We start from the raw sequence: 26585 nt of genomic DNA on the forward strand, positions 1-26585 counted from the left end.
TTTTTATTTTCCCCCTCCAAGAAATTTCTCTTAAATTTGGAAAATTTCATGGTGACAGTCCCATCAGTTCACTGCACTTGCTTTTCTGTCAGTTCATTCAAGTAAAGTAATTCTAGTACCACTCTTCAAGCTGCTGCAATTTCTGTAAAGAAAATAACTATGACTCAAACTGGACACCAGTTGTAACCTTGGTTAATCACTGCCACTGAACTAGAAGCTTCCCAAGCCCTTCCCCTCTGCAGCGCACTTCACATCTTCACCCAAGCCTCTGTCAATATGAAGCAGTAAGAATGTCAGCTATTACAGGTAACTCCCAATTAGAACAATCTAATGAAGTACGCCTCCATCCACTCATAAGTGAATTACTGAGACCAAGAGCAGAATTTCAAGGTGAAAATGCCCAAGCAGATTAAGTAATTAAGCAAACAAAACAACTTTGGGAAAGCTCCAAATACATTCCATCACCAGTCATGATACAAGTTTTTATGCAAGCAAAAAGTAATTATTGAGGATGTACACCACTTCCTTCACCTTCAAGATGTGAGAACAATAGTTTAAAGCCAATTTACATTTTCATTCCTTCTTAAAACATGCCAGTGACAAGCAACATCCTGTTTTTCTTGACTAGTCACAGTGAAACCAAAAATAATGTAGAGTGAACTACTTGTTGAAGTTGTCATCATATATATTCAGCAGCAGATTTGCTCCGCACAGTATGGAAGTGTCTCCAGATATCAGCCTTTCATCCAATCTGCACAACTTTTTGCTATGAAATCCGACTTTGTCACATTAGCATTAAGGTTGTATTTACTTTCTGACCTCTTTATTGGGGAGGCCAAAGAAGAATTCGCGGTCAAAGCGTCCAGGTCTTCGTAAGGCAGGATCGATGGAATCCAGTCGGTTGGTCGCACCGATGACAACCACCTCCCCTCTGCTGTCTAACCCATCCATGAGTGCCAGAAGCGTTGATACGATGGAGCTGATGGAAAAAATACAATTTTTATTCCCCGGTTCAGTAAGTTTTGATACAATCCACATGACTTAGTGTTGCGTTCAGCTTTGGGCACCTCAATACAGAAAGGACACTGAGCTTGCTGAAACAGGTCTAAAGAAAGCCAAGTAGGCTTGTGAAGGGCTTGGAGAACGTGGCCTATGAGAAGCTAGTTAAAGAAACTGGGGCCATTTAGCCTGGGGAAGAGGAGGTGGAGTGGAGACCTTATGGCTCTTCTCAAATATCCGAAAGGTGATTGCAGAGAGTGGGGTTGGTCTCTTCTCACTGGTGGCAGGTGACAGGATGAGGGGAAATGGGCTCAGGTTGCACCAGGGGAGGTTTAGGTTGGATATCTTTACTGAAAGGGTTGTAAAGCGCTGGAATAGGCTCCCTAGGGAGGTGCTGAGTCTGCATCCCTGAACGTGTTTAAAAACCATTTGAATGTGGTGCTCAGGGACTTGATATTGCAATGGGTTGTTAGTTAGGGTAGTATAATTAGGTTGTGTTTGGACTTTATGATCTCAAAGGTCTTCTCCCACCTGAGCAATTCTTCCATTCTATTACTTTCTCCAGTGAGTACTCAAAAAAGGACACAATTCTGTTGATGATGCTCATCAGTGACTCATTTTAAGACAGACAAAAATAGGTAAGGTAACACAGACCTTGTGCTAGTATTGAGCAAGTGAACTGTTTTCAACTGTTGTCTCAAATAATCTCAAGTTCAGGAGCACCGAGCTACAGGTTTTCAGGATAAATTAATGAGGAATACAAAGTGGTCAGCATCGCCCCTCCCACTCCCAGCAGATTCTACGTAGACATAGAAAACATAATACCTATGAATCTGGTCTTGCTTACTGGACCGGACAGGAGCAAGACCATCAATCTCATCGAGGAAAATAATTGAAGGCCTCATGCGATATGCCTAGAGTGAAAATCAGTAATACTGTAAGTGTAAAACAGCACTGTTTCAAGAGAAAACACATGAAAGACATTATGGTTGGCATGTCACTGCAACTAGATTTTTTTTAGAGTAACATCAGGGATCTCTACTTGTTGACTTGGAGTATCTGACATAAGTAACAGAAAGCATCAGTCTACATCAACCTACCATGACCAGGTGACAGGAAACAAATCATTCCAGTAGTTGTTACAGCTATTTGGCAGCCATAAAGAACAAGCAGAACTTAATTCAATTACAGGTTGTGGAAGCAAGCCTCCTCTATGAATTTAAAGAACCCTGCTTTCAGACAGCATCTGTTTCCCTCTGATCTAAAGCCATCATCTCTTGCCTCTTGCAGCCTTCTCTGCGGCTGTTCTGGTGGGAGGAAATTTTTTTGCTTTGAAAGCTTTTCTCATTTTGATCTTTTCCCATTTCAAGTCTCTGATCCAAATTATGGAGGCACTGAAAAAGCAAACGCTGACATTCCTATTTCAGTGGGGAAAAAAGCCACCAACAACCCTAACGAAGTACCCAAAAGAGGATGGATGCTCTTAATAATGTTAATCACAGAAAATCACAGTTTCAACTGGGAATGGAATATACTGCATATTTCAATCTTACCTGATCAAATAATAAACGAAGTTGCCTTTCAGACTCTCCAACCCATTTGCTGAGGCAGTCTGCACCTTTCCTCACAAAAAATGCCACTCTCCTGTTCCCCTGGCTGCACTCATTCGCAAGGGCTCGTGCAACCAGGGTCTTTCCAGTTCCTGGTGGACCATAGAACAGACATCCTCTGCAATAAAAAACGATTCAGATAGGAAAAAAAAAAACATTGTGAAGAGAAGCTATTACAACCATCATCCCTAGAACAAACAACTCCTCTTACCTAACCAAAACATTTCATGTACAAGACAGCACAAATAGTTAAAGTTGGGTTAAGGTCCTGGCAGGACCTGAAGTTTTGTGCTCCGACAAAATTTCCCAAGGCAACAAAATAAATGAATAATGCAGATACCTCAGATGTACACCTGCAGAAGAGCATGTACTGCCCCAAAAGGACCTTTCCAAAACTGCTAGCAGACAAACAGGGTATTAGAGCAAACTGGGCTCAAACAAGCAACTTCTGCCCAGAAGGAGTTAACAGATGAATCACCAGGTTGCTCTTTAGCAATACGCTCCACGCTCTCGCTTTCACACAAGCATGGATTTGATATCAAGACTTGTTAGTAAAGCACTTAATTCTCTCTTAAAAAACTTTAAGTCACAGGATTTGGCCTCATAGACCATCTTCTGCTGGAGAAAAATGAGGAAGTCTAATGCTGAATAGAAAATTTAAGAAAATAAACAGAAAAGGGTATTCTGCATTTTCAGATAAACATAACCATCAGCTAAGAAAGCACTAAACATGCTGCTGTTTGAATAAGAATTTCAGTGAATAAAGAAGTAAGGCTCTGGAAGGTTTTTTTTCCATTATTCTTCTTCTAAATAATACTTCCAAAGTTTCTGACAGGAAATAATCTGAACTTATGTTTCCATATACCAGGACTGAGTTTTGATTACTAAGAATATAAGGATAATCAATAAATCTAATAACCCAATTTCATAATTGACAAGATTAGCTACGTAAGAAATGGACAGCTTCTTACTTTATCCCAAGCACAACAAACACCACAACATTCTTGTTGTAACAAGCATTACAAGTGATGATACCTGAGGACTTCATAACAGGTGAGAAAGAGAAGCAGACTTCCAAGAACCAAATCACAAATGACTTCCATTAGACCATCTCCTCCTCCTTACAAACTGATCAAGCCAACTTGTACATAAAACTCAAAACAAAAAACACCCCAACCCAACTTTATAACACTAAGACACTTTGGAAATACATTCTCCTTTCACAGAATTTCCAACCTGCAGACAAGAAATTTTTATGCACGACAAGGCACTGCTTATGTTTGGAAGCTATATGGATGCACGCTCTGGACTCCATCCATTTTAAAGCAATTATTTTTTACTACTACTGAAACAACCCCTCACTGTTGCCAGAAGCAAGGAAACATTGATAACTCGGTTGAATATTCTCCTGAAAACAGTGAACTTACAATGAATAGTTTCTATCAGTTACCTTGGAGGCTGAATTTTGAATCTCTCAAACACCTCCGGATAAAGCAGCGGAAAAATGACCATTTCTTTTAAAGCTGCAATGTGGTCAGAAAGACCACCCACGGCATCAAATCGCACCTGAAGATCAATTCAACAGAACACACGTTGTTAACAAAGTTAGCAATTTGGATGAAGGTGTCACCAGAAGTTATGCATCAGCAACAAGGAAATGTTCTGGGCTGTTGCTGAAGTTGCCTGACAGAAACCCATCAAGCATAGCTGCAGGTGGCCCATTACTGACAGCCTTCACAAACACTGACGCAGCAAATTAAACCACTCACCGAACTATCGATTTGCATGGGATCAACATCAGCCAGGCTTTTCCCAATTTTCACTCCATCCTTGTGATCTCCCTTCAGCTCATTCTGCTCAAGGTTTACTGGAAGACACCTGATTTCAATTAAGGACAAAGAAAAAGCTGCCTTATTTCAGACGTAGCTAGAATATTTGCTTTTATGACAAGTGAACACAGAAGATTTTATTAATTAACATAACCTTCCCTGGCACCGAGGTCAGGCTGACAGGCCTGTAGTTCCCCGGATCCTCCTTACCACCTTTCTTGTACATGGGAGTCACATTGGCAAGCCTCCAGTCTTCTGGGACCTCACCAGTCAACAAGGAGCGCTGACAGATGATGGAAAGCGGCTCGGCTGTCACCTCCGCCAGTTCCCTCAGCACTCTCGGGTGGATCTGCTCCTTCTTCAGTGCAAGCCCGCGCCGCCCGCCCGCCCGCCTCCTCCGCTCACGGCCGCGCCTCCATCTTGCGTCTCACAAACTACTGCACTTCTTTTGGGGCGGGGGGGCGGCGGCCGAGCCGGGAACTCCCAACGCCGCCCGGGCCCTCGCCTCGCCGCCGCCCGCGGCGCGCACTCGCATCCTCCCGGCGCCTCGCTGCCCCGGGGCGGCCGCGCGGGGAGGACGGGCAGCGGCGGCCGTGCCTCTGCCTCCCTCGCAGGGAGCGGGGGCGGAGCCGCTCGCCGCCCCGCCGCCGCCCCGCCCGTCGGCGGCGGACACCCGGCGGAGGCCGGTCCGGGCCCGCGGCGGTGCCCGCTAAGTTAGCGCCCGACCGTCAGCTTCTTCCACCCGCGGCTTTCCGCACGTGCCCGGCCCTGAGCGACGGCGGCGCGGCGCGGTCCCGAGCCGCCGTGCCGCGGGCGGGGGAAGAGACGACCCGCACAGCCCCGTGCTCTGGCTAGAGGTGGAACTTGGGCATCTTTCTCCAGCCGTCTCGGACACGTCGCTGTTAGCTGCCACCGAGATACTTTGCGACGCACCGTGCTTACATAGTATGTAGGCTGCTCCGAAAGTCATGCCGCCCGCTGTTTTCCTTGGAAACGACAACAAACACAAAGAGCACAGTAACACCGGAGGACAGAGCAAATTCTCAGCTAAGAAATGCTATTTTTCAACAGCCACACCATCAGCTATGTATTTTTGCCAGCAGTGAACGGCTGCACGCTGCGCTCACAGAGATGTGCACTACTGGAGCTCACCTGCTGTTTCTCAGCTTTTCACCAGCCACCACCTCCCTGTGCTCACATCCCATTTTGGTGTCCGTAAGCATTCAGCAAGCATCCATGAATGTCAGTGCCATTTCTTCCACATGCGGGAATTCAATTCCACACCTTTACTTCATACAGACTTCCGTATCAGACACCATTCTATCGGATTGCCCCTCTGCTGCCATCTGCCACACGACAAAATGTAACACGGCAGTGGTGGGCAGGTTCAGCTGCTGTACCACCTCTGACCGTGTTGGCCAACGTTATAAAATAGGAGGCATGACTTTCGGAGCAGCCTTTCCCTTTCCTCCATCACTATTTGCAGCTTTGGCTCAGACCCTACATGTGATTGATTCCCAAAGGAGAAAAAGCAGAAAGTGGCTCGTGGGAACCGCTTACAGTAACAGGGAACAACTCATGGCACAGCGAGGCTTCTAAGTTTCTAAAACTGTAGAAGTGTGCTTTGTTATTGAGATGAACAACAGGAGATGTTTGCGCATAGCCTGAAGATCAAGTTTGTGTGAGAGGAATGCTCCTGGTTCTTCCTTTCCAGTCACTCCTTGTAAGGATGAAATCTTCAAGCTGCCATGCAGAGAGCTGACTGCATACGATTGTATGGTGATAAGGGATGAGCAGAACCTGGGAAGCACAAGAGTGCGTTGTATGCAGCTCAGAAACTCTTACAGACAAGACTGGGGATTTCTCCACTCCATCTCCATTACAAAGACATTTCCAACAAAGTCCCTCAGAGAATGAGCTCAGCAAACCCCATGCACACCCCAAACAAATCTGTGATACTCACCAAGTTACAGAACAAGTAATATACATTAATGTGTGAATTCTGAATGTACGCTTTTCTTCCTCCTGCCTTCGCTACTGCCGCATAAGCAATATACCATAAACAAGGTAAGCTACTCCCAGAAAGCACTTCTTTTAAAGTCTTCAGACTCATACTGTTTTTAAGATTTTTAGTGAATCGAAAGAAACAAATGGACATTCATTTCTCATTAATACTCATCCAAACAATCCAGAGGAAAAAAAACCCCACATAGTTTAGAAATGTTGGCACACACTAGAAAGAAACAACACACGTAAGAAAGCACACTCGGGGATTGCACAGTTAGGTATTTGGTGACATACCAGCAACAGATACTGCTACATATTTCATCACGATACAATTGTTTTTTGAAAACAAAACCTTCCCCCATCTTACGTTAATTTAAAAAGTTGTCACATTAATTTTCTCCACTGGTTTGAAGAGGAATTGACCTCTAAAACAGAGTCTTGCTCTGATATTTCTTACATATATTTTTGGTGAAATACAGTTGATTTTTAAGAAATAGACAAATAGATTCTCTCTTCGTCACTAAGAAAATTATTTACAAATTTAATTCAACTAATAATTTACATTAAATTAATAAATATTAAAAATACTATTTTCCAGTATAAAGATTGTCACTGTTAGAAGCAAGACCAAGCATCATGTGAGGAAGTTTCAATACCAAGCCTGGCTTTGCCTCTCAAGCTGGGATTTTAATTGTTGAAAATATGCCATAGCAAAAAATCTTTGTGGAAACGTTTTCTCCCAGACTGTCTTTCTGTTGTTAATTCCAGGAAAGCCACCTGAGATGCTATCAGGCAATTGAAAAAAACAAAACCAAAGAAGTCTCTGAACTGCACTGAGAGTTTTCTAAAGGCATTAGATTTCACATGTCAGAATCAGACTCGTTTTAAAACCCTCACATACCGTGCTGTACAATATACATCACCAGGGATTTCTGCAGAAAAAAATATGTGTCTGAGAAAGGATGATATAGGCTTATCCATTTCTCCATCCTTTTCTTTTAAGAAGAGGCACTGGAAGCATCTGGAAGACATTCACATCTACACTGTGACCAAGGCACTGACTGCAGTACTTCACAAACCACACAACACGAGGTTAAGGTGCTGTGCATTGCAGAGGACGGCTGAACGCACTGATCTCAGAAGACCGTACTCCTTCTGTCTGAGTTTGCTATTCATCACAAAATATCAACACATACAGGGAAAGAATACAAAATAAACACACTTAGAAAGAGTTTCTGAACATTAAAAATATACATTAAGATATATTTGTTCTATCTACATAAAGTACTGAATTACACGCAACAATAACAGAAGAACATCCAATGAAAACAACTTTGCAGAACAGCAATCAAGGATGTCACAGATCACATTCGTGCTAAGGCTTTAAATTCTTTCTTCAAAACCTAATAAGAAAAAAGACAACAAAAATATCAGTAAGCAGAAATAAAACTGATCAACATTTTCTACTTTTCCACAAAATGAATAAAGAATTCATAATGACACCCAATTGTTAGTCACAGCTAATAAACAGTGTGCTGCCTCTCTCACAATGCCTTGTTATCCCCTTTAGCTTCAGATACATCCTCATGCATCCAACCTGGAGATTACCACGTAGAGACTCTATGGATCTATACCATAGAATCACAGAATGGCCAGGGTTAGAAGGGACCTCAAGGATCATGAATCTCCAACCCCCTTGCACAGGCAGGGCCACCAACCTCCCCATTTAATACTAGACCAGGCTGCCCAGGGCCCCATCCAATCTGGCCTTGAACACCTCCAGGGACGGAGCATCCACAGCCTCTCTGGGCAGCCTGTTCCAGCACCTCACCACTCTTTTGGTAAAGGACTCACCTCTGACATCCAACCTCAATCTTTCCCCCCCTCAACTTCAAACCATTTCCCCTTGACCTGCTATTATCTACCCTTTCCAAGAGTTGACCCCTCTCCACCCCTGTTTGTAGGCTCCCTTTAGGTACAGAAAGGCTGCAATGAGGTCATCCTACAGCTTTCTCTTCTCCAGGCTGAAATAAATCAACAAGTAAAAGGTAGAAAATAAATTAAAAGAAAATGGCTTGCTTGAAGTATTACAAGTTAAGTAACAAAGGCTCTCAAGCCCTGAAATAAAATAAATCCCTTCTCAAGCTAAAACATATTGTTATCCTAGCTGAGAGAAGGGTGCAGCTTTTCCAAGGGTGGCTTCCCTTAATCCAAACACTGTTGACTCTCCCAGTCAGAACAGAGCATCTGTTATAACTCTTTATCAGATGTGGAAGAAGAGATAGAGATGATTGGTGCCTAAACAAAGAGGCTTCCTCTTTCCAAGGCAGACTGAGAGGCATCAAGAATTTTATCTGTTCTCAGGCACAAGCAGCTCAAAGACAAATGGGTTCAAGGATCCTAAGTCTAAAGACTGAACAACCATCACATCCAAATTGATGCAATACTGGGAATGCCTGACTTGGACCACGGTGCCTCAGGAAGATTTCTGTTGAGTTCTGACAACTCCAAAATCCTCTCTTACAGGGAGAGATCAGAGAGTTGGACCCGTTAGTGTACAGCTGGCACAGGCAGAAATCTCCCTTTACGTCCAATTACAGATGCTCAAGCACACTGGTTAGAAATTGAGACTTTTCTCTAGTCTCACTAGAATCTCTCCTGTTAATGTTTCATACTTTAATTGCTCTTAAGGGTGGAACATCTACCAAGTATCACCGTGTCTTCCTGCCTGCAGGGGTGAAAGAGGAAGCAGAACACTGAGAAAAGCACCCCTTCACAGCCCCCCACCCTTAAGTCAGTTCTCAAGAAAAACTACTGACAGATTAATGCTAACTGCTTGGAAAGGGCCGTGTGGGTGACTCGTTGTCTTCAAGTTCAAGCTTTTTCCTGCTGAAACCACCAATTATGCCAAATCTAACAATGGTTTTGCAATATGGAGAAGTGCCTCCCAGACTGAAATGACAAAGTCTTACTTTGGTTTTTGTCTTTGCACAGACAACAAAACAGTGAAGAGTAATGCTAAAGCAGCACGATCTCCAGAATGCACATTCACTGCATACCAGTGATAGAACATGCTATAAGACAAAAATTACCTTCAGTAATTCGGTTTTGTCATAATCGTCTCGGTGTTGATAAATACACTGACAAATCTTAGCATATAATTTTTCAAAATAGAATATATCAGCCTCCTTTGTTAGATCAGTGACCATATCCAGCAGTTGCTGAGGAAAAAAAAATGGGAAAAATACAAGTTTAGAATAGCAGAAGATCCTTGGCTCTTCTGTTTTTGGAAGCTTAGCAGTAACATTAATAAGTAACAGTACTAGCAGGTTGTCAGTGGGCTGCTTTAAGGTAAAAGGGCTGGTTGAATTTTAACACTGAGGTGGAGAAACTGCCTCCTAAGACAATGCTTACCAGAAGTAAAAACAGCAACCTACAGAAACCTACAGCAGCTGTAGGTGTGGAAACACATCAATCACAGTCCATGGTAGGTTGATTTGTGCTATATATCCCTGCCGTTAACTGTGTAAATTGGCACTGGTTAACAACTGCCTCAATTGATAACTGTACATAAAGCAAAAATATGTCCTATTTCACAATTTAAACAAAGTTGAACTTAGACGTACTTTGAGCTCACAGTAATCCACCAGCACTACAATAGCTGACTCTGTCATAATGTCCATTGCTTTTTCAGCACTCGTGTGCCTCTGTTCTTCATTGAATTGAAAAGACCTTCTTCTCTTTGCAACGGGAAAAGAGGAGTCGGTTTTTTTGCGTTTTCTTTTTGACACCTCTACAAAGAAACAGTAGAAAAAGCAAACCAAAAGATTACGAAAATAACTCTTTCAAAATCCATCATCTTCATTTGACTTGACTTACAAGGAAACCAATCAAAGGAATTGAAGCACACACTCCCTACGTTCAGAAAAAAGTCCAATCTTTAATAGCGAACCAACCCCATTAAAAGTCAACTGCTTCATTTCATTCGCAAAATCATCATCTTCAAGATGTTACAGGCAGGCAACTCTTCCCTTCAATAGGAATTATTTCTAAAAAGCAAGGTAAGACACTTCATCTTACGACATGAACAACACAGACAAACAGCCACACAGCCTTTAAAGTTGCTATCACACTCCAGTCTTTGAAAGCTAAATACATATTAAGAAGAGTTTAATTAAAGAGACAACTTTAAGGCAACATTCAAAGGAGAAAAAAACCAGCCTGTAAAGACTGACACGCCATATGCTTTCTGGTTCTGTTAACCTTGTTACAAACAAACTTTGTGGTTTTGCCCAACAGAAAAGCCCACCGTGCTTCGTATTTACGTAAGATTGCACAAAATGTGAGTGAACTCGGTGGCAAAATTCCCACTCACTCCTGAGACCAGGAATCTTTACAACATGTCATGTGTTCCGATGGAAAGAAGCCAAAGTCTCTTCATGCCCTACTCAAAGGAGCAGGAAGAAATAATGACTGTTCCCTTTCCATCTCTATTTTTATAGCTCCTCACTTTTTCTTCACTTTCACCCTTTAGTTGGAAATAACAGTAAAGGGGTAGCAAGTATTTTAGCATTCTGGGGACAGAAGGGAGGAGAGAAGGAAGATGCTCTTTTGCATCATTGAAAACTAGCTGAGTATTCAGAAACCATGATACCAAGAATTAGCAATTTGGGAGCCACTCAATAATATCCTCACCTGCTTTCCTTCTTGAAGCGGGAGGTTTAGCAGCTTGAGTCAAGATCAAGTCCTCAAAAAAATGTTTTCTTTCATCCTCACTGGGAGATTGGATATTGAAAACTTCTCCAAAATCACTGTTAAACAATGTTTGTACCTAAAGCACGAAGAGAAAACTGTAGGATAAACCGGTAACGTTGTGACATTCACAACATCTAAGACCACTCACTTTGTACTGACTTCCCTCGCTGCCCTTTAATTTTAACCTGCATAGTAGCTAGAGAAGGAAGAGAAAGGATTCAGTTCAGTAGACCACAGAGAGCTTTTAATAAGTTTTTATTTCTGTATTTAAATAAGGTCTCAATTTGCACGCTTCTAAGGTGCAGTCTATTTTTCTATCTTTACTATCAAGAGGTAGGGAAAGAATTTCAATATTATCTTAGAAGGAACTGATTTACCAGTATAAAAACTTCTGTGGAAACTTAAGCACTCCCAAAGCATTTCCTAACAAACACATCGAGGCAATACCGTCTTCCCCTTGAAGCACTGAGACAAAGCAATCAGAGTGAAAACAGCACATTTCCATTCTGAACACTTGAATGCAGACTCTTAGAAGTCTGCAAAGGATTCATCAGTAAGCACATGTACGCTTATTGAAGTGCAGTTAGAAATACAATAAAAGTTGGATTTCAAAGTTACTTAGAAAGAAGTTGGAACTCAGCTTCCGATTTGAATCTTTAGCCTTTACAAAGAAAGGGATGGATTTTTTTTCCTAGAAGTGTTGCAATCTTAACTTATTCTAAATTACATTTAATTACTAGCATTTCATCCACCCTACTATGCAATGGCAGTACATCACAAGAAATGTTCTCACTAAAAATATATTTTTGCTACCTCCATTGTAGGGACTGCACAGTCTGGACAAAGTAGATACCCAACTGCCTTGCAGTCACTCAAATTATTGTCTGAAGTAAATTTACCTTACCTGCTTGTGAGAAGGAGGGGAAATATTGGGTCAAAGTTGGTCATTTGACTCAAAAAACACTTGAGGCAAATGCTTTCAGCATTTTCATTCTAAGCAAATCTGAAGGGATTTGTTAGGGAGCCTAAATCATGACAGTATGCATTTTCAGAAAGCACAGTACTCCAATGCCTCAAGTGTTCCTCAAACAACAAGAAACTGAATGAAGAGTTAAGAGAAGCATTGACAGAAATACCTCAGCCGGGAGAGCAGTGTGACAGACATCTGATGTTGCAAGCAGCAAGACTGGAGCAAATGATGGAATGTTCTGAATTAGTGATAGAAAGGTAGCTTTCAGCGTAGCTCCAACACTGTCCCACCACAAATGGATGTGTGGGATATAAATTATGCTTGGTGCTGTCCTCTGAGCTTCTCGGATCAACTAGCAAAACAAAAGGTTGGATGAGACAACTCAACCATGTAGAATAGGCTGCTAATCCATAAGTCTACGTATCCATCCAACTATCCTAGGAAATGCATGTACACAAAGCCAAACCATCAAAACAAACTAACTAAAGAACCACTAAGAGGGCAAAATTGCTACTTTTGCTCCAATATACATCATTGCTACACAGACAGAATCAGACCTGAATCTGCCTTTATTCAAAACTTCTTAGGTACGAGAGAACTCCAAAAGAGCCTTGCAACTCAAGCAGCGTGGTGGCGTGCCAGAAGAACCAAGCCTAACCCCTCAGCAAGCTGTTTGAGTCTAGCTCAATTCCTACATGATTGTGGCTGCACCACTTCCAATTCAGAGCAGACACGTATCCAAGTCAGTCTGCAGCACAGTCTGAAGAAACAAAGGCTTAGGTGAAAAGAGGAGGGCTGCACTGCAAAAGAATCCTAGTTTTAATTCATATTTTCTGGTACGTTTTTGTGAGGTCTTCAGCCTGAACAAATGGTTCTGTAACTCAGTTTCTCCTTAGCAAAGGATTCATCAGATCAGACAACAAGCTCAGGAAGTCCAACAAGCCACTGCCCACATATGGCACAGCACACAAGAGGACATGCATCTACCACATGGCAAGCATCCTTACACGACACATTTCTCTGGGCACTCTTTCATGCTATCAGCATTCAGGTTGCACCAGCTGCAAGATGGGAAGCGTATATCCAGGCAGAGACTTGACACCATGGTTCTATGGCCACAGACACAGCCATCACACAACAAAAAAGGAAACGTGGGACAAAGGAGTAACCAGTCACATATCATGCCTGTCCTTACTTGTACTGCTCTCAAATGCTTCTAAGAAAGAAGAAAAGTGACTCCCAACAACAGATTTTTCGCCTGAAAGCAAATTGGCTCTAGGATCTGTTTGTTTCTTCTAGTTAAGAAAAACCTCTCCACTGTACAAATGTAGGTGTTGTGATTTTTAAGGCACTTATTGCATGTACTGCAGCAGCACAAAACGTATAAGATGGACGTGTAACAAACATAGAAAACTATCAACAAAAAACCCAGACACTTCCCTGAAACATTGGTTGCCTTACAAATATAACAACAACAACAAAGGATACAGAACTGCAGAATATGCAGTCTGATGCAGAGCCATCTACTGGGAGCACAGTCTTAGAAGGTAATGAAAATTACTTTCTGAATCCTATTGAGATGAGCAGGATTTCCTGCCACAGAGAGAGGATTATTAGCAGCATCTTTCAGATTCCTGAATTGCATTCTTACTGTTAAATTTGCAGTGAAAACTACGGCCATGTACAACATTCCTACTGTGTAGGACTAGATTAAAAGAAAAAAAGGTGATTTTTCAGACATGAACAGAACAATAATGCCACTGCCACTAGCAATGAATTTTGCTCATCTTGCAACTCAATTGACTGTTTACATTAATTAATGAGATTGTGAGATTAAAGAGTGAAAAAAAAAAGATACCTGTGCACATGTCTCTTCAGGTGATGACGTGTTAACAAATAAAACTGACATGTCCAGAGTATGAACTGGAAACATTTCCAGAGAATGCAAAACAGCAGGTGCCAAGTGGGATGCCTGGCCATATCCTGCCTTTCCTGCTAACAGCAGATGTGGCCTGCAGGATGTAGGCTGCCAGTAAGCTTTCCTAGAAAAAGAATAGTAAAAAAAAAAAAAGAAAAAAGAAATAGACACAAAGATGTTCAAAGTATTTCTTTTCTATATATGCATATATTTACAGTACTCTTCATATTCCAGCAAGTCAAGTTCTGTGACCAGGAAGTCTATCAAAACCCATGTTCTTACAGCCTGCTTACTGCCCCCTAAAAAATCCTACTAATCCCTGTCATATCTGCCACTCATCTTGCTCTTTTAATTAATGGCTCCTAAATTTGTGCATGGAGGTGGTCCAGCTAAATACACACCTGACAACTGGCTAGTTACCTGAGATGAAGTAGCACAACAACTTCCAGCACACACCCATCTGGATGTCACTGTCAGCCAGACACTAACCTTCAGTAGGGCTCTCATTCAAGTTATTGAGTTTTGACTACCTCTGTCAAATTTAGCTGAGGTAGGAAGAAATGAGCAGAGCAACGCTGTTAGAAAAGAGTGGGTGTGGGCACTGAAATACATTGGCCATATCTAATGGAGCACAGAGTTGGACTCCTTGAATTACAGCAGTATATTACATACAAACAAAATATTTCTTTATAGGGCAGAAAATGTTCTGAACAGTGCAGCAATAGGATTGAGAAGAAAAAAGTTTGATTTGGCTGCAATAACATCATCTAACATCTGAGCTGTGGGCTTGACTTCCACATGAGAACATTAACAGAAGTTAGTGGCTGAATGGTAGCAAAAACAGTTTTGAGTTCCTGCTACGTAATTTGCTACTGGTTTAACAGTCCTGGAAAACAGATGGGCAAGAGGGCTGCACAAATCCACACAGGCTTTTAAAGCTGAGATGACAGATCGAGTTCCATGGTTTTGAGTATTCTAAATCAACATGCTCTAATAGCCTGAGGATCACTTGGCTTAGGTAAAGAAAGCTGATTTTTTCAGTTTTGAATTTGATCAGTTCTAGCAATGCATTTTATTAGAAGTTCAGTACCTTCATGCTTACTTCTTGCAAATAACTATCACCCCCTCAACACACACATTTGATTCTACTTCAACATCTACCACCCCCCATATTTGTAACAGCCAAAACTGCTGAAAAAGTAGAATTTAAATGCAATTGGAACAGACATTTACCTACTAAAATCAAGGAATTTTCCCTGTGGTCTGCAAATCGTTGTATCTGTTACATTCTCTTCAAAGATTGAGGGGGATTCATAATTTCTGCCAAATGCATCACCTTTTAAGAAAGGATTTAAATTGCCTGAAAGACAAAAGAGGCTTGTTATTTTTTCCTAAACGCTCTGTACCTCTTGCTCTTGCTCTTCAGCTTCAAAATCAATGTCAAAACCCCTTCTTCATTTCAGGTCACATGCTGACTGTTATTTCCCAGAGATCATCCTGCTACTGATCTATGGAGGCTGCACATCTCTGCAGTGCTGCTCCTTTAAGTTCCACAACATGTAGAAGGTATGTTTCTCAGTTGTTCATTCTTTTCCCCATAGAATAAATATAATTAGGAACAATTTGTGTAGTTCTGAAATAGCTAAAAAATCCAAGAAGGCTATTACTTCCTGGAGCAGGTTCTCACAGTGGAAACATGGAGATTAAGGATGTGGTGGCCACAGACTCCCTGGTCTAGGACTAATAAATCATGACAGTGACAAACCCATCTTCTAATTAAGGATCCTTAAAGATAACTGAAGGAGAAAATAATGGAAGGAAGGCAACAGAACGGCAGGGCAATTACCAATCCCCTACCCTTTCTGCTTCTGTTTTACCAAAGCAAATGAAACTACCAGCTCTGCTGAGAGTAACACTAGTAGAACATTCTCCAGAAATCAGCACGTCACTCTAAAGGGATCTCCATTAACCAGGACTGGAACGAGCCTTACGCTTCAATACTTATCTCTGTCTCTACAAATGCTAAATATGTTAGCAACTGTTGGAAACAGGATGCTTTAGCAGAGAACGTGTACTGCTCTCCTATGTATCGAGCCCTTCAGTACTTCCATCTCACATTTCACTTTAGAATCCAGAATAAATGCTATGCATTATATTCCAGTTACTCCCGTAATAAAAGCATGCACACACAAATCATAAAATTCTATCACTGTTACATCTGAAGTGTTTGTGTACACTGACTGCACAAATCAGAACCTTTTGCTTTGGCAAAATCTTGAAGAAGTGGATCCTGTGGTTATACCTTGCTGCTGGTCCTTCTTCAGCGCAAGCTCTGCATGAGGAAATACCCTTTGCAGGGCTTGTAAGATTCTCGAGAGCGTATTTCCTAGGAGTGGTGCCATAATAGGTGACAGTGCTTGGCCCGGTGATGGCACAGCCCTCCGTGACGCCGGAATGATTTTCTCCATAGCCATCACAAAATCTTCTGCATTTATTTTAACAGAATTGATGTCCAGTTGCAATTTCTCACTACTCGAGTAGATCTGAGGATAGCGTCGGCGGAGGGCACAGAGAGCAGCCTCAGCACACAAAGATTTTATGTCAGCTCCGCAGTACCCTAAATAAACAAAGAATTAAGTGTTACATCAGTCTCAGGCAAAAACATGAGCCAAAGTCCAGGTTTCCAAGATGCAACATTTAAAGAATTCGCAGTCCGAAAAACAAGTGGGTTAACAGAGAATTTAAGCTATTACTGCACAGCAGGGAAGATTTGTTCTGTGACTGACTGCCTGGTATCCAAGGCCTGTGAAACAGTTTCCTAATCCCAACTTTGTTCTGGGGCAAGATGCCTCAAACCCATTCAATGTTCTGAGACAACAATGACAACAACAACAACAGGGAAGCAGATGAAAGCAGCTAATTTTGACTGATGGGAAGGCACGCCAGCTGCCTCATGGACTGGTTCTGCAGCACAGCACAGCAGCTTGGGTACCGCTGGGTACAAGATAAGACTCCTTGGAACTCAGTCACAGCCACTAACACGTTTTGTTTTCAGTCTTACCAACACATTCTGTAGCAAGCTCATCTATAAAGGTGTCCAGCAGCTTAGGAGTCCAGTCACGGGTATGGATCTTGAAAATTTCTTTTCTAGCCTGGGAACAAAAAATTGTTGCATTTCATTTTGTCCTATGTTTTTCTAAAAACAGCAACAACAAAAGAAACAACACTCCCTCAAAAGCTTCATAATACTACAAACAGTTTGCTTGTCTGCTAAACGTTTGGTGCAGTTGACACGATAGAGGGAAAGGATGCCATCCACAGGGACCTGGACAGGCTTAAAAGGTGGGCCCATGCCAACCTCATGAAGTTCAACAAGGCCAAGCACAGGGCCCTGCACCTGGGTTGGGGCAGTCCCAAGTACAAATACAGGCTGGGTGGAGAACGGCTTGAGAGCAGAGAAGGATTTGGGAGTGTTTGTTGATGAAAGACTCAACGTGAGCTCGCAATGCACACTTGCAGCCCAGAAGGCCATTTGTATACTGGCATGCATTGAAAGAAGTGCAACCAGCAGGTTGAGAGGGGTGACTCTGCCCCTCTGCTCTGCTTTTGTGAGACCCCACCTGGAGTATTGTGTCCAGTTCTGCGGCACCAACACAAGAAGGACATTGAGCTGCTGGAGCAAGTCCAGAGGGCCACAAAGACAATCAGAGGGCTAAAGCATCTCCTCTATGAGGACAGGCTGGGAGAACTGAGGCTTTTCAGCATAGAGAAGTCTCCAGGGAGATCTTTTAGCACCTGAAGAAGGTCTACAGGAAAGCTGGGGAGGGACTTTTTATAGGGAGAAGGAGTGACATGACAAGGGGAAATGGGTTTAATCTGGTCGAGCATAGATTTAGACTAGATAGTAGGAAGAAATTCTTCACTGTGAGGGTGGTGAGACACTGGAACAGGTTGCCCAGTGAGGTTGTGGATGCTCCCTCCCTGGAGATGTTTAATGCCAGGCTGGATGGGGTTTTGAGCAGCCTGGTTTAGAGGGAGGTGTCCCTGCCTATAGCAAGGGGATTGCAAGTAGATGATCTTTAGATCACTCCCAACCCAAACCATTCTATAGTTAATTTAACATGTTCATTTTCAAGCAGGAAATCTAATAATTCTAAGTTTATCTTTCTTTCTGAGAACCTGCAGTTAAAGAAAGGGCAATTCTAGCTTACATGAAAGTTTCCAAAATACGTGACCTAATGATCTTCAGCAAAAAAGCGTAGAAAAGAAAAACTATCATGAAAAGCATTTTTTATTTTCCCCCTCCAAGAAATTTCTCTTAAATTTGGAAAATTTCATGGTGACAGTCCCATCAGTTCACTGCACTTGCTTTTCTGTCAGTTCATTCAAGTAAAGTAATTCTAGTACCACTCTTCAAGCTGCTGCAATTTCTGTAAAGAAAATAACTATGACTCAAACTAGACACCAGTTGTAACCTTGGTTAATCACTGCCACTGAACTAGAAGCTTCCCAAGCCCTTCCCCTCTGCAGCGCACTTCACATCTTCACCCAAGCCTCTGTCAATATGAAGCAGTAAGAATGTCAGCTATTACAGGTAACTCCCAATTAGAACAATCTAATGAAGTACGCCTCCATCCACTCATAAGTGAATTACTGAGACCAAGAGCAGAATTTCAAGGTGAAAATGCCCAAGCAGATTAAGTAATTAAGCAAACAAAACAACTTTGGGAAAGCTCCAAATACATTCCATCACCAGTCATGATACAAGCTTTTATGCAAGCAAAAAGTAATTATTGAGGATGTACACCACTTCCTTCACCTTCAAGATGAGAGAACAATAGTTTAAAGCCAATTTGCATTTTCATTCCTTCTTAAAACATGCCAGTGACAAGCAACATCCTGTTTTTCTTGACTAGTCACAGTGAAACCAAAAATAATGTAGAGTGAACTACTTGTTGAAGTTGTCATCATATATATTCAGCAGCAGATTTGCTCCGCACAGTATGGAAGTGTCTCCAGATATCAGCCTTTCATCCAATCTGCACAACTTTTTGCTATGAAATCCGACTTTGTCACATTAGCATTAAGGTTGTATTTACTTTCTGACCTCTTTATTTGGGAGGCCAAAGAAGAATTCGCGGTCGAAGCGTCCAGGTCTTCGTAAGGCAGGATCGATGGAATCCAGTCGGTTGGTCGCACCGATGACAACCACCTCCCCTCTGCTGTCTAACCCATCCATGAGTGCCAGAAGCGTTGATACGATGGAGCTGATGGAAAAAATACAATTTTTATTGCCCGGTTCAGTAAGTTTTGATACAATCCACATGACTTAGTGTTGTGTTCAGCTTTGGGCACCTCAATACAGAAAGGACACTGAGCTTGCTGAAACAGGTCTAAAGAAAGCCAAGTAGGCTTGTGAAGGGCTTGGAGAACATGGCCTATGAGAAGCTAGTTAAAGAAACTGGGGCCATTTAGCCTGGGGAAGAGGAGGTGGAGTGGAGACCTTATGGCTCTTCTCAAATATCCGAAAGGTGATTGCAGAGAGTGGGGTTGGTCTCTTCTCACTGGTGGCAGGTGACAGGATGAGGGGAAATGGGCTCAGGTTGCACCAGGGGAGGTTTAGGTTGGATATCTTTACTGAAAGGGTTGTAAAGCGCTGGAATAGACTCCCTAGGGAGGTGCTGAGTCTCCATCCCTGAACGTGTTTAAAAGCCATTTGAATGTGGTGCTCAGGGACTTGATTTTGCAATGGGTTGTTAGTTAGGGTAGTATAATTAGGTTGTGTTTGGACTTTATGATCACAAAGGTCTTCTCCCACCTGAGCAATTCTTCCATTCTATTACTTTCTCCAGTGAGTACTCAAAAAAGGATGCAATTCTGTTGATGATGCTCATCAGTGACTCATTTTAAGACAGACAAAAATAGGTAAGGAAACACAGACCTTGTGCTAGTATTGAGCAAGTGAACTGTTTTCAACTGTTGTCTCAAATAATCTCAAGTTCAGGAGCACCGAGCTACAAGTTTTCAGGATAAATTAATGAGGAATACAAAGTGGTCAGCATCGCCCCTCCCACTCCCAGCAGATTCTACGTAGACATAGAAAACATAATACCTATGAATCTGGTCTTGCTTACTGGACCGGACAGGAGCAAGACCATCAATCTCATCGAGGAAAATAATTGAAGGCCTCATGCGATATGCCTAGAGTGAAAATCAGTAATACTGTAAGTGTAAAACAGCACTGTTTCAAGAGAAAACACATGAAAGACATTATGGTTGGCATGTCACTGCAACTAGATTTTTTTAAGAGTAACATCAGGGATCTCTACTTGTTGACTTGGAGTATCTGACATAAGTAACAGAAAGCATCAGTCTACATCAACCTACCGTGACCAGGTGACAGGAAACAAATCATTCCAGTAGTTGTTACAGCTATTTGGCAGCCATAAAGAACAAGCAGAACTTAATTCAATTACAGGTTGTGGAAGCAAGCCTCCTCTATGAATTTAAAGAACCCTGCTTTCAGACAGCATCTGTTTCCCTCTGATCTAAAGCCATCATCTCTTGCCTCTTGCAGCCTTCTCTGCGGCTGTTCTGGTGGGAGGAAATTTTTTTGCTTTGAAAGCTTTTCTCATTTTGATCTTTTCCCATTTCAAGTCTCTGATCCAAATTATGGAGGCACTGAAAAAGCAAACGCTGACATTCCTATTTCAGTGGGGAAAAAAGCCACCAACAACCCTAACGAAGTACCCAAAAGAGGATGGATGCTCTTAATAATGTTAATCACAGAAAATCACAGTTTCAACTGGGAATGGAATATACTGCATATTTCAATCTTACCTGATCAAATAACAAACGAAGTTGCCTTTCAGACTCTCCAACCCATTTGCTGAGGCAGTCTGCACCTTTCCTCACAAAAAATGCCACTCTCCTGTTCCCCTGGCTGCACTCATTCGCAAGGGCTCGTGCAACCAGGGTCTTTCCAGTTCCTGGTGGACCATAGAACAGACATCCTCTGCAATAAAAAACGATTCAGATAGGAAAAAAAAACATTGTGAAGAGAAGCTATTACAACCATCATCCCTAGAACAAACAACTCCTCTTACCTAACCAAAACATTTCATGTACAAGACAGCACAAATAGTTAAAGTTGGGTTAAGGTCCTGGCAGGACCTGAAGTTTTGTGCTCCGACAAAATTTCCCAAGGCAACAAAATAAATGAATAATGCAGATACCTCAGATGTACACCTGCAGAAGAGCATGTACTGCCCCAAAAGGACCTTTCCAAAACTGCTAGCAGACAAACAGGGTATTAGAGCAAACTGGGCTCAAACAAGCAACTTCTGCCCAGAAGGAGTTAACAGATGAATCACCAGGTTGCTCTTTAGCAATACGCTCCACGCTCTCGCTTTCACACAAGCATGGATTTGATATCAAGACTTGTTAGTAAAGCACTTAATTCTCTCTTAAAAAACTTTAAGTCACAGGATTTGGCCTCATAGACCATCTTCTGCTGGAGAAAAATGAGGAAGTCTAATGCTGAATAGAAAATTTAAGAAAATAAACAGAAAAGGGTATTCTGCATTTTCAGATAAACATAACCATCAGCTAAGAAAGCACTAAACATGCTGCTGTTTGAATAAGAATTTCAGTGAATAAAGAAGTAAGGCTCTGGAAGGTTTTTTTTCCATTATTCTTCTTCTAAATAATACTTCCAAAGTTTCTGACAGGAAATAATCTGAACTTATGTTTCCATATACCAGGACTGAGTTTTGATTACTAAGAATATAAGGATAATCAATAAATCTAATAACCCAATTTCATAATTGACAAGATTAGCTACGTAAGAAATGGACAGCTTCTTACTTTATCCCAAGCACAACAAACACCACAACATTCTTGTTGTAACAAGCATTACAAGTGATGATACCTGAGGACTTCATGAAAGGTGAGAAAGAGAAGCAGACTTCCAAGAACCAAATCACAAATGACTTCCATTAGACCATCTCCTCCTCCTTACAAACTGATCAAGCCAACTTGTACATAAAACTCAAAACAAAAAACACCCCAACCCAACTTTATAACACTAAGACACTTTGGAAATACATTCTCCTTTCACAGAATTTCCAACCTGCAGACAAGAAATTTTTATGCACGACAAGGCACTGCTTATGTTTGGAAGCTATATGGATGCACGCTCTGGACTCCATCCATTTTAAAGCAATTATTTTTTACTACTACTGAAACAACCCCTCACTGTTGCCAGAAGCAAGGAAACATTGATAACTTGGTTGAATATTCTCCTGAAAACAGTGAACTTACAATGAATAGTTTCTATCAGTTACCTTGGAGGCTGAATTTTGAATCTCTCAAACACCTCCGGATAAAGCAGCGGAAAAATGACCATTTCTTTTAAAGCTGCAATGTGGTCAGAAAGACCACCCACGGCATCAAATCGCACCTGAAGATCAATTCAACAGAACACACCTTGTTAACAAAGTTAGCAATTTGGATGAAGGTGTCACCAGAAGTTATGCATCAGCAACAAGGAAATGTTCTGGGCTGTTGCTGAAGTTGCCTGACAGAAACCCATCAAGCATAGCTGCAGGTGGCCCATTACTGAAAGCCTTCACAAACACTGACGCAGCAAATTAAACCACTCACCGAACTATCGATTTGCATGGGATCAACATCAGCCAGGCTTTTCCCAATTTTCACTCGATCCTTACGAACTCCCTTCAGCTCATTCTCCTCAAGGTTTACTGGAAGACACCTGATTTCAATTAAGGACAAAGAAAAAGCTGCCTTATTTCAGACGTAGCTAGAATATTTGCTTTTATGACAAGTGAACACAGAAGATTTTATTAATTAACATAAACTTCTTAAAGAGCTGATATTCATTTGAGGTCACACACTTGTTAACCTCCATGAGTAAAGAACAGAAAATGGTCACTCCAGACATTCATCTGAGACAATGGGTTTTTTTGTTTGGTTTTGTTTTTTTAAGCATGTGTGAGCATCCGTGCCAGCCAAGATGGCACAAACCTGACTACAACTTCAGAACCAGCAACTCCACATATAGGAACAATGAACACATCTTCACTTTTGTGACGAAAAAACCCCCAAAATACACTCACTGCTTTCAAAGGGTTTTTGATTGTACATTAAAAAAAAAAAAAATTACACTCCAAAGGGACACATTTCAGTGTAAATTAGCATTATGAAAGGCCTCCCACCAGTGGTCATTCCCAAGTAGTTTGCATATCAGAAAGCATACCAGTCTGAAAGACATCTGGCTGAAGACTTTTTTTGTGTGTGTGTGTGCATTTATTAAGATGGTTGTATAAGAAATGAAACCTTTGTCACTTCCTAGGTTTCTCAAATTGTTAGATATGGTGGCTTTCTCTCTGGACAAGCTACTGAGAATTGCAGAAGTAGGATTTTACTTAGAAAAAAAATAAGTAAGTGTTCCTCCCCCCATTCTCTCTTCACAGTCAAACTGCTTATAAGTAATTAATTTCTAAAAACTCTGGTTTAAAATGTTTGGTTACAATCAACAGGTGTGATTAAATACAATCGCCACTTAGTAACTATCCAAGATTAGGAGGATAACTCTCCACAGTTAGGGAAGTGCTGTTTGCTCAAATAGATTCATCCCTCCCATGTTCTCTAAATACAGTCACCTTCTTTTGATCCTGTCAACGCTCTCCTCCTCATCAGATGAGGATGACAAGGAAGGGGAAGACGATGAGGAATCATCACTGTGGGCTGCACGTCTCAGTCTGCAAGCATTTAAACAAAAGGTTAAAAAACAAACAGAATTCTCTCAATATTTGACACTACTTACTGTCTACTCTATCTCAAAACTCACTCTCCAAGATCCATTAACTTTCCAGTGCAGTGTGCTTTTTAACAATGTGATTTCAAAAGCATGTTACATTATCTTCCTCAGAACAGCAAAATTAATTTTTTTCCTCTAAAATGTTTTTATTTTACAAAGAAAGTTCATGAACAAACTGCTCATTTTGTCCACTCAACCTGGCACACTTACACATGTAGCTCTGATTATCCTCTCTGTGAAACATGACCCCTTTTCACTGATGTAAGTTAGGCTTCAAAAAACCCTTCCCTGACCATCTATTTTCAGGAATGCTGAACAAAACATTCCTAATGTGCCTATCAACAGCATCCTCTGTGCTTTAACTGCTTACAGAACCTAAGAAGCCTTCATCATTACTATGGCAATTTATCACTTCACGAGGAATTTTTCTTCTTGAAGGTAAGCTTCGTACAGAAACATTAAGTGATTTCAATAAGAAACCAGTAGTTGAGTGGTTAAAAATTCCACAAACTCTTTCATAAAGCCTTCCCTTCTAAGTCTAATGAACTTATCCTTCAACTTCATAATTTCACCTTGATGATCCTCAACAAAAAAATTTCAAGACGAAAGATTTCAGAGGGAGATTCTGGCTTCAGTTTCAGAACAAAAGAATTTCAATGACACAGCCTCAGGCATGGCCTCCATAACCATCAAATCAGTGACCCACAAATACTGTATTTTTAAAAATCCAGGAAATACCCACCTCCTCCTATCCAAAGATTGCTTTCCTTTATAGGCTTAGATTACCACGGCGATAATCATAAGGTTACCCTGTAACCACCAACAAACTGAAAGCCCTTTAAAGCTGATGAAGTAACAGGACTGAAAACACTACAAAGAAATGTCAATTATCACTGGCTGTGCACCAACCTGTTAGGCCGTTTCCGTGGGCTGGGAAGGAGTATCTTGTGTTGTCTCGGTCCTGTTGAAGACAAAGTTAAAAAAAAAAAAAGAGAGGTAACATATCTGAGAGAGTAAAATAGGAAAAGATTCAGAAAGTGTCACGTTTCATCCATTTCTAATTCCAGAGGAAATTTCAAGTGTTTGGGTCTTGTTTTTCATCAGTGCACAGTAGAAATGCGAACACATCCCTGCCTTTAAGGAGACTTGAAAGCCATAGAAGCAAGACCATCAAGCCTGTTTCATTACAGTGAGGGCGGTGAGGCAACGAAATAAGGTTGCCCAGAGCACACCAGTGGTTGGTGCCACATCCCTGGAGCCTCTCAAGGCGAGGCTGGATTAGGACTTAGGCAACTTGATCTAGCTGTGCATCTCCCTGTTCATTGCAGGGGAGCTGGACAAGATGACCTTTAAAGGTCCCATCCAACTCTAAGGACGATTACTATTATTTCAAGGACAGATGGGTCACCCTTGATTTTTAATTCTCTTCTTTATTCCCCTAACTTAAAAATCAGAAAGTTCTCAGATAGAAAGAATAGTACATTGAAGGAAAACTGGTCATATAAACTCTACATTACATATCAAAAGAAGCACCAGGAGTACAAAGCAGAAGAAATTCTGGAGCCTCACTGTAGCAGTCAGCAATAGTGCTGCAAATGCAATATAGCAGAGCAAATGAAAAAAGATCAGCAAGTGAGCCTTAGCATAGAAATATAATGTGCACAGGACACATGCATCTGACAAGACCAGAATTTACTTGCAGAATGAAGGCACAGTATTAAACGCAATGACGGGTAACTAGATATCTATTTCACTTCTGTGCAAGAAATAAACTCTTCAAAGAAACCATGCACATAACCTACTTTCCAAAGGAGCTTGGTAGGGCACAACAGTTTTCCTCTGTCGGAGCTCATAACGCTTTTGATTATCTTCAGCACCACCATCTTCTTTACCCTCAATTTCTTCTGATGATGCTACTGCACCACAATGTGACATTAAATTGTTAGGTATAGTTGCAAACAGTCCTAAAACCAGCATGCGCTACACAGGTGCCTGTAGCTTTTACTGTTACCATCACCTACATGATACAGCAGACCTGGAAAATCTTAAGACAAATTCATGCAACACATATTTCAGAAATTCCTAATCCAAAACAAGCATACAATATAGACATTGTTCAGTCCTCTCAGAAACTGTTAGGTGACTTGTCACCATACTGTTTAATAACAAAAGTCTGTCACCTTGCTTAGCTAAAATGCTGCTCCCATGAAAACAGCTACTTCAGAAAGTTGTTACTTGTTATTACCATCAAGTGTTTCCTGACAAAAAGTTTTAATAATCTACAGTGGTAAGAATAAACAATCTAGCTCCCAAGTTCCAGCTGTGCCCAGGCCCAGTCATCATTCATCTCAAATCCTTCCCTTGGTTTCCTCCCTGCCACTGCACATCCCTGATCTTCTCTGAGCTTCTGGTAGTTAGTGGCAAAGCTTTTCTCGGGTTCTGTCTCCACTCTTTTTCATTTAGAAAGTTCCCACAAGGATCATCTAACTTACTGCCTTCGTCACCATTTTCCTCTTAAAAACTTCAACTTTTCCCAGCACTTCCAAGTTAACGTGGTCTTTTGTGACTTAACCTCACTCATCTCTTCACACTGAGTAAGCTCCTTATTACAGGCCCCAAAGCAGCTTCCATAGACTACCTGCTAAAGTACAAAAAC

At 41.5% G+C, this 26585-nt stretch overlaps 2 protein-coding genes across 7 annotated transcripts in view; both read right to left on the reverse strand.

The window, feature by feature from the left end:
* LOC125691435 (ATPase family AAA domain-containing protein 2-like) overlaps nucleotides 1-5019 on the reverse strand; it is a 30456-nt gene extending 25437 nt beyond the window's left edge. The window contains exons 1-3 of one of the 2 annotated variants that reach the window (XM_048940828.1): nucleotides 4649-5019; nucleotides 4379-4487; nucleotides 4060-4175 (exon numbers count right to left, since the gene is read on the reverse strand). In XM_048940828.1, coding sequence (XP_048796785.1) covers nucleotides 4060-4175; nucleotides 4379-4396 — 134 coding nt within the window. In that variant the 5' untranslated portion in view covers nucleotides 4397-4487; nucleotides 4649-5019. Of the gene's footprint in view, nucleotides 1-1824; nucleotides 1914-2552; nucleotides 4006-4059; nucleotides 4176-4378; nucleotides 4488-4648 lie in introns of those variants that run through there. The other variant, XM_048940829.1, reaches the window with a different exon arrangement.
* Nucleotides 5020-6552: 1533 nt separating this feature from the next.
* The window catches only part of LOC125691434 (ATPase family AAA domain-containing protein 2-like), a 63990-nt gene continuing 43957 nt past the window's right edge, over nucleotides 6553-26585 (reverse strand). For 4 of the 5 annotated variants that reach the window (XM_048940827.1, XM_048940825.1, XM_048940826.1 and 1 more), the window contains exons 5-15: nucleotides 20201-20289; nucleotides 19196-19355; nucleotides 17150-17240; nucleotides 16391-16705; nucleotides 15322-15448; nucleotides 14029-14212; nucleotides 12337-12522; nucleotides 11141-11276; nucleotides 10072-10238; nucleotides 9538-9666; nucleotides 6553-7848 (exon numbers count right to left, since the gene is read on the reverse strand). In XM_048940827.1, coding sequence (XP_048796784.1) covers nucleotides 7810-7848; nucleotides 9538-9666; nucleotides 10072-10238; nucleotides 11141-11276; nucleotides 12337-12522; nucleotides 14029-14212; nucleotides 15322-15448; nucleotides 16391-16705; nucleotides 17150-17240; nucleotides 19196-19355; nucleotides 20201-20289 — 1623 coding nt within the window. In that variant the 3' untranslated portion in view covers nucleotides 6553-7809. The remainder of the gene's footprint in view (nucleotides 7849-9537; nucleotides 9667-10071; nucleotides 10239-11140; nucleotides 11277-12336; nucleotides 12523-14028; nucleotides 14213-15321; nucleotides 15449-16390; nucleotides 16706-17149; nucleotides 17241-19195; nucleotides 19356-20200; nucleotides 20290-26585) is intronic. The other variant, XM_048940823.1, reaches the window with a different exon arrangement.

This window comes from Lagopus muta, chromosome 3 (genome assembly GCF_023343835.1).
Source record: "Lagopus muta isolate bLagMut1 chromosome 3, bLagMut1 primary, whole genome shotgun sequence".
NCBI lineage: Eukaryota > Metazoa > Chordata > Aves > Galliformes > Phasianidae > Lagopus > Lagopus muta.